The sequence below is a fragment of the Condylura cristata genome, unplaced genomic scaffold (assembly GCF_000260355.1).
Source record: "Condylura cristata isolate star-nosed mole 26May11 unplaced genomic scaffold, ConCri1.0 scaffold00028, whole genome shotgun sequence".
Taxonomy (NCBI): domain Eukaryota; kingdom Metazoa; phylum Chordata; class Mammalia; order Eulipotyphla; family Talpidae; genus Condylura; species Condylura cristata.
Genome location: NW_004567129.1, coordinates 4,450,214 through 4,458,266, shown reverse-complemented (window position 1 = coordinate 4,458,266; position 8,053 = coordinate 4,450,214). Strand labels below are relative to the sequence as shown.

Genomic DNA, 8,053 nt, shown 5'->3' with positions numbered 1-8,053 from the left:
CTCAGGCTCTCCATTACCAATGCCCCCAAGGTTGTTACAGATGCTGGTAGATTGCTTACAGCCTCTCTGTAGCTAAGCTCAAACTGTGAGTGACCCCCAAGTGTAGTCTCTAAATGAGATAAGACATTTGAAATTGTTGGAACTTGCAGGACCTTCCAGGCCGAGTGAGACTCTCCTCCTTGGCCTCCTAAGATCCAATTTCAAGACCAGCTGTGGAGCTGAACCTTGAGGTCCCAACTCATCAGCGTCCCTCTCCTTAACTGCCCAGATATAGCCTCTTAACTTGGTACAGGGCAACTTGACCAAACCAGAAACCCTCCCCACTATGACCAGGGCGTCAAGTTGAATGAAAAAAGCCAAGCACAAACAGGGCATGATGTGTCATTCCAGCCACAGGGACTTCATACACAGACAAGGCCATGGGCCAACAGGGTCAGACTCAGGACACTGGTCACGCTCAGGGGTGGCTGGGTGACTTAGGGTGAAAAGAAAGACACTGGGGGCCATCCAGGGGGCTGGTGGTGCTTCTTGACCTGAGGCGGTTTCAAAGAGGTGTAAATGCTGTTAAAAGCACCTTAGGATATCTGCTTAAAGTATATGACTTCAATTAAAAACAATTTAACTTGAGAATAAAACAACCAACTGCTGAGTCTGTTGTGGGCGGGGCTATGGAAGGGGAGGGGACGTTCTGGATGGGGCGGGGCAAGGTGGGGCGAGGAGGTGTGGGGTGGGGCCTTGCCTAGGGACGGAAGCGCCCTCCGCGAGGCCTTTCCGGTGCGTAGCGCGAACTACAGCTCCCACAATGCCTCGCGCTCCCGTGACTGGCCTTGGTGTCGCGAGAAGCAGCAGCTGGGGGCGGCTGCGCGGACAAACGGAAGTGTAGGTGACGGTCTGAGACATCACCGCCAAGCTGGGAACCGGGGAGATGGCCGAGACAGACCCCAAGACCGTGCAGGATCTCACCTCGGTGGTAAGGGACGGCAGCGCGGGTCCGAGCCTACGTCATTCCCGAACGGCGCCGGCGAAGCCCGCGGACCGAGCTGTCCTCAGGGCGGCCGCGCGGGCGGGGTCTCTGGAGGCCAGCTTTCTAGAGGCTTCGCCCACGGTGCCCAGCCACCCGGGGCCCCGCCCCCGCCGCTGGTATGGGCCCCTCCGCCTGCTGACGCCCCCAGACCCAACCCTGGCGCCACTCACCTGTCCCTAACTCCCCACCCCAGGACCCCGCCTGCTGCTTTCCCATTCGCTCACCCTCAGCTCTCGGCGCACCCCGCCCTCTTGCTTCTCTTCCTGCCCCGGCCTGTCAAAAACCACCAAAAGACCCTCCGAATTTTGAGTCGCAGCCGACCCAAACGACAAGGGGCTTCACCAGCCTAATGTGAAAGATGGGAAACCGCGACGGAGCGAGAGGGGAATCCCTTGCTGAGAGCCTCAAAGCTGCCCAGAAACAGCTGGATCTGGAACCCAGGGTCCGAGCCTCTCAATCTGAAGGCAGGGTTCCTCCCTATACCTGGAAGGTGGCTCAGGCCAAGCACGGGTGGGGGCTTGTTTTATCTTGTTTCCTAGGTGCAGACTCTTCTGCAACAGATGCAGGATAAATTTCAGACCATGTCCGACCAGATCATTGGAAGAAATATCCTTTTTATTTGTAGTCAGCCTGGTTAAGGGCCCTGGGATCCTTTTTCCGGGTAGCAGTGTAGATTAATGTGTTGCAACTTCCAGTCAGACATTTACCAAAGAAAAATTTCTGAGTTTGAATGTGTACTTCGTGTGTGGAGCTGGGGATAAGGCTGAGCTGTACAGGGCTCTGGTGCAAGTAATGTCTACCAGTAATGTCTAATGTGATTGCCTGTGGCTTGTGAGCCTGGGATTTTATGTGTATTTCCATATTGCTGCACCACCATAACTGATGAAAAGATGAAAGTGTTATCTTGATTTTGCAGATGAAGAAATGGAGGTCTAGAGTGGCCGTAAAGGGCAGGAGAGTCTTACCTTCTCAGACACTGACTGGTAGCAGTTTTCATGGGAGACTGGAAAACCTCTCATGGAGACCTTGCATTTAAGGCCTGAGTGGACAAGGCACTGAAGGAAGGGAGGTTGGGAGGGAGGTGGCTGGCAGATGGTGGGGTATGTGTTTGTCATCTTTAACTTCACCACTTGATGATATGAGTAGTCGCATTGACGACTTGGAGAAAAACATCGCAGACCTCATGACACAGGCTGGAGTGGAAGAGCTGGAAGGAGAAAACAAGATACCTGCAGCACAGAAGAGTTGAAGGTGAGGGAGGCACAGTACACTTCCAGGGTATTGCTGTCTTTTTCGTGTGAACTTTCTCCAGATCACTTCCCAGTCACCATCCCAGCAAGCATTCCTTTTATTTTACCTGTGTGGACTCCATGATTTGAAATTTTTCATGCTCAATGAATTCATTGTATAGAATTTGTTTTCCCAGTTCTTTAATTAGACCTATTTAACTCTTAGGTTTTTGTTTTCTGTTTTTGTTTTTTCCCAGTGTTTTTCACTCATTTATAATAGATAACTCAAACACTCACATCCCCACTTTAAAATGCTGTAAATTGTAAGGATTCACTGGGAAGTGCCCACTGCACTAGGTAAATGCCAGGACTTGCTCATTTATGACACAGAACTAGACTGTGGCCTTGAAGCCTGTACCCAGCTGTGACTTCCATTTCCACTACATAGTCTCAGGTGTCAGGGGAAAACTCCTCATCGGAAATACTTGTGAGCGATTTGGAATAGATACCCAGTGCCCATCACAGATGGCTTATTCCCATCACAGTGGGTTTCTTCATTGCACATGTTTTCTCACTTTATTACAAATTTGTAGCATTTTTGAATACTTTCTCAAATCCCAGTTTTAGCATTTTTCCCTATAAAAATTAAGTTTGCTGAGAATTTTTTAGAATGAGAGTTCCAAGCAGAAAAAGCAGCAAAAGGTGGTACATAGCTTTTTTGCTTTCTGGGTTTGTCCTGGCTGGACCAAGTTACAAGTCACTATGAAATAGAGGTTGCTTCGAAGTCCAAGAAAACAAAGAGGTTTGGGAAGTAAAAGACTTAAATTTGCTGTTTACAGTAAATTGGGTTGCTTCCCTGTGTTGTTTTATGTGTGGGCTGTCATCTTTGTTCCCAAATACAGATAATTGGCAAAGTATCCTGCCCATTTTAGATACTTCTCTGAATCTCATATTACAGGCAGTCAAAAATCAGGTCAGTCACACTGTCAGTCAGAGGAGTTCAGGGTTGAAGATTTAAGTGGCAAAGATAATACCAAAAAGGAGTGGGAATCAGAAGTGGATTCAGAAGATTTTGAACAACTATTTCCAGCTAAACCTGTAGTGTTTAGCTATATTATACTTGTGTTTAGCAAAACAAGTAGCGTTTTGCTATATATAATACTGTGCAAAGAAGACAAGTTTAATCCAGTAGAGGAATTCTGAAAGGATTTTTGTTGATGATCCTATGTGTTATTTGCCCTCATATAATGAAAAACTAATTGATGGTTTTTACTCTTTCAACAGGTTGCTAATTTACATTGAAATCAGGAACCCATTTTCACAAGCCAAGAGAACACTGAGTGACTATTTGCAACTAACTTCTATGTGTTGGCAGGTTTTATATTATAAAGTGTACGTTCTTACTGTATACTACACAGGTAGTTTATAGAGTGATTTTTCCCCCCTCTGAGTTTCTTGAACATGATACCTTCACATCTTGGACCTTGGTCAGTTATGCTCTTAAATATTAAACACTAAAACTTTGGCAGTTCCTGCATAAATTGTCAAAATTTTTAGTGTATTTTTGTGAAGTCATTTTTTTTCTATTGTTCCTTTTGTAGTAGTTACTGTTTGATAAAAGTTGCTGTGGAATTTTTTTATTAGACAAAGAGTAGATCCTTGTATTATTAGACTTTGTGAAGTAAGACTTTGTGTGGGATTCTTTAATTCTGCACCCTGAGTGAGTATTGAACTGACCTCAAGTAGTGTTTTGGCAATATTTTTCAAGCGTTTAAAAATATTTCACAATTCTTCAGAAATACCTGGTACTACGCTATTGCCAAAACTCAGAATTTAACCTCTGTTACATCTCTTAATTTCCTGAGTTCAGATGCTGCGTCACAAAGAATCCCCACTGCCATTTAGTGTTAGAATTTTTAAATACAGAAAATAACAGAATTGCCTAATGTAATGAGGCATTCATTAGTTAAAAGTTTTGCATGAAATCAGAATAGTTCCATCGAGCCCTGCATTGTTTACTTATAATACTTACCATAGAAAATCTGGCAGGATTCTAAAACTCAATTATTCCATTCTCTCCTTGAGCTGTGAATTGAGAAAAGAATCAGGAAAGGGAAACATTTTAACTTCTTGCCAGTTGCATGACTAGAAAATGATTAAATGATTTGAAGTAGACTCAAGTTTTTAAGAAAGGTTGTTTATTTAAACTATTTCTTACCTAAATAGGTGCAGAGTAAAGATTGTATTATTGATTAGAGAGGACAGGGATGGTAGCCCTCAGGAGGCCTTGCCTGAGGCGTGTCAGCACAGTGACCTGATGGGACAAGAGCAGGCAAGTGGAGGGCGGGATGAGGACAAAATGTAGTGTTGCAGAGGGGAACGCTTAGTGGACATGATATGTTCCCTTAACCTTTCTGATAGCCAGCCTTGATTGATGTATTGCAAGTATATAATAATAGTAGGAAATAATTCATCTCATAAATTATGTGAGGAACACAAAGGAGTAAGCTTGGTGGAGAATAGAGTGAATTGGCTGCTGTGATTACCAGCCTGCAGAACCTGCTTGGGCCAGTAGGTCTGGGCAGACACAACTGGCCCAGCGCCTCCAACTGACCATAGAAATCTAGGTGCAGGTGTCTTTGAGCACAGTGAATGGCAGGTGGGAACCACCCGCCCACTGCCCAGGAGAAGTAGTAGGCAGTAATGGGAGTTGGCTTCTTAAATAGTGGAAAGATTGCAAAGGGGAGCTCCTGTGCCCCTCAGCCATGAATAAAGGTGCCTGAAACTCTGCTGTTGGAGCTTCCTTTGTGTGGAAAATGATTCCTTTGGTTTTCAGCTAACATTTCAGATTCCTCAGCTAAACCTTGGAGCATACAAATAGCCTAAGGCGAAAAGGGGAAGGAAATAGCAAACAGGCTGCTCAGCGCCTTGGGGAGAGGTGGGGGAGTTGGGCACCAGCTCCAGTGAGTGGAGTGGACTGTCCTCCCCAAGAGGTGGGCCTGTGCCAAGCAGGTTCCCCAGAACGCTCCACCTGGAGAAGCTCCACAAAAGGGCTTGTGGTCCTGACATTGTGAACTCTGCCTTAGTTGTGCTGGAGTCACTCACAGCACAGGCAAATTAGCAGCTTACGGGCTCAAGTTCCAGAGCAGAGAGATATGCTATAACTTATATCATCTGCCAATTTCAAAGTTATTTGACCTAACCTTCAATTTTATACTGAACACTTAGTTACCATTTCACTGAACTAGTGTGGTGTAAAGTCCACACGGAGATAGCAGTTAAAGTCATTCAGTAAATACTTGGTGTTCAGTTTTTAAATCCTGCATAATTGAGTACTCACTTGACCCATCCCAGAATCCTCCAGGCAGAGTTTTAGCCTGGGAAGTAATAGGCTTAAAGACGCTGGTGAGGCCTCCCATTTGTACCAAAGGATGGTTTTCCTGTCGGAAAGGGAAATGGGGTTGCCTGCTTGATCATGGCCAGCCCAGGGCACATGACCGGTTCTCAGAGCCACTGTCTCCTGGCCAGTGTCAGCCTCTCGGGACAGCACAACTTCACTGGAGAATCAGCTGCCTTCCCTCCAGCTGGCACCCCCAGAGCTCCACCCCCCCTCCTGTGATCTCTGTAGGGGGCTGGGCTGTCCAAGTATGTGCAGATCTCGGCATCACCCTGGTCTAGTTCTGGCCAGCACTGTATGTAGGAAGCCAGCTGCTGCCGTAATTCTCCAACTGTTTTCCTGTGTCTGAAAGTTGGTGGAGTGCTTCCTGGGGACTGATAGACCCAGGAGGGGGTTCCTGTCCAGGCTCTTGATTAAATAAACCCCTTTATTCTCCCAAGCCCAGAGGACCACCGGCTTGCTCAGCCCCTAGTTAAGCCTGCCTGCCTTCCCACCACAGGGCTGTAGGATATTGTTAATCTTATTTTCTTATAAATTTTGTTTTTGTGTGGTTTCATTTCCAGTAAAGTACTACCATGTTTGACCCCATCACAACAAACAAAAAATATTTCTGGTAGTTAAAAGGTCAGTTGGCCTTTGTGAGTCATTGGAGTCCTGACCACTTAGAGCTTTTGTTGCTATGGCAACAGAGTCCTCCAAACAATGACTTAAAGGCACTGTATTTTAACATCTTGTTTGTACATGGAAGGTTTTTAAATGGTGATTATCCTCTTTCTTTTCTCTGTTTTCTGTAGTTTATATATTTACAATTAGATTAAAATGGAGAGATTTGCACAATCTTGTCAGATCTGGCTCTGATGGCCGGCACCCACAGGGTGTTTGTCAATACACCTTGGCTGTGCTTGTCACTGCCCTTGTCTTGCTTGATTTTTATGCCACCCAGAGCCAGCTTTGTATCTCCAGGTTTGTATCTCTTCAGTCCAGGGTTGGAAACAGAAGGAGCCCAAGGTTGCCATCAGTGCACTGAGATCACACCACGGGAGACGGACCCTGTGGCCGACGGCATGACTCGGCGCCACAGCTGTGTCTCATCTGCAGGTTTTGAAAGCTAAGATTCCTCTTTTCTGTTTCAAAAATAATTTTATTGAGACATGATTCACATGGATTCCAGTTCATCCGCTTAAAGTGCACAGTGTAATGTGCTTTCTCCACTGTGTAGTTACAGAGCTGTCCATAATTTTCTAATTTAGAACATTATCATTACACCCTAAAAAACAAGCCCACACCTCTTTAGCAGTCAGTCCTGAATCCCACACCCCCTAGTGGTTCCCCCTGCTGTCTGGACAGCCGTAAAAGTGGGAGCACATGCTGCCTTTTGTCGCTGGTCTTTGTCCCTGAATGTCACATCCCCAAGCTGCATCCATGGTGCTGCCGGATGAGCACCACATTCCTCCCTATTTCCAAGTGGCCCAGATGATACTCGTTCCTCGTCGTCCCAGCTGGTGGACATGGAGCGGTGTTGTTCTTTTGGCGAGTCTGAATAACTGGACACCCCATCTATGTCCCCGCTTATCTGGGAGCATCAACCCACCAGCTCAGTGAATCTTAAAATTCAGTTTCAAAAGGCTGATTCTGCATGTGCAATTCAGCACAACCTGAATTAAGACTTAGGCTTGAAGTGACTTCATTCAGAGTGAAAACTGGAGGGCTGGTGAGCAATGTGTGCCCTGGAGCCAGCGGCCTTTACTCCCCACGGGCTGGGTTGAGAACAGCTGCAGAAACAAGTCCAGTTCTGTTTCTCAAATGGCCTGACAGAATCCATCTCCTTGCTCACACCCTCATTACTTCATTCACCCAGGAATCGGCCCTTGGACCCACCTTGGGGAACCAAAGAGCCCGTCCTGGTGTCCGTCTTTACCATCTTAGCAGGCCACTGTGCTTAAAAAGGGCAAAAAAAGACTTGAATACAGAAGTCTTACCAGCTGTCCCCTGAATCTTAGGCTCACCTTAAGTGTCTGCTTTTAGCTGCAGCTTCTTTAAAGTCCTTTTCAATTAATAAAATGATGATGGTTGGGGGGGAATGAAAGGGGCATGAATCATGGCCCCCAAACCACAAAAATGCTGTGATCAAACAGCATATTCATCAACCCACAAAATCCTGGTGGAAATAAGAAATTTGTTGTTTTCTGCCAGTCAGGTTGGCTCTGCTATAAAAATGGATCCCAAGGCCTGGCCCTCACATGCCACCACTCTCACCAAGAGAGGCTTCTGGAGGTTCCTCAAAGGCCTGCCCAGGAATAGATGGGTACCCACAGATGCAGCCCCTCAGCTTCAGCTCCCCAGCCCTAGTGTGCAGTGTGCAAGGTCAGGGCCCCCTCCCGGCCCACTGGCACCCTACCGCAG

At 46.5% G+C, this 8,053-nt stretch overlaps 1 protein-coding gene across 1 annotated transcript; it reads left to right on the top strand.

The window, feature by feature from the left end:
- Nucleotides 1-829: 829 nt before the first annotated feature.
- Nucleotides 830-5,043, top strand: HSBP1 (heat shock factor binding protein 1). The gene is made up of 4 exons (XM_004690343.2): nt 830-970; nt 1,564-1,630; nt 2,155-2,275; nt 3,538-5,043. Exons 1-3 carry the CDS (start codon nt 926-928, stop codon nt 2,271-2,273), a joined length of 231 nt encoding a protein of 76 aa, XP_004690400.1. The 5' UTR covers nt 830-925; the 3' UTR covers nt 2,274-2,275; nt 3,538-5,043.
- The last annotated feature ends 3,010 nt before the right edge of the window (nt 5,044-8,053 follow it).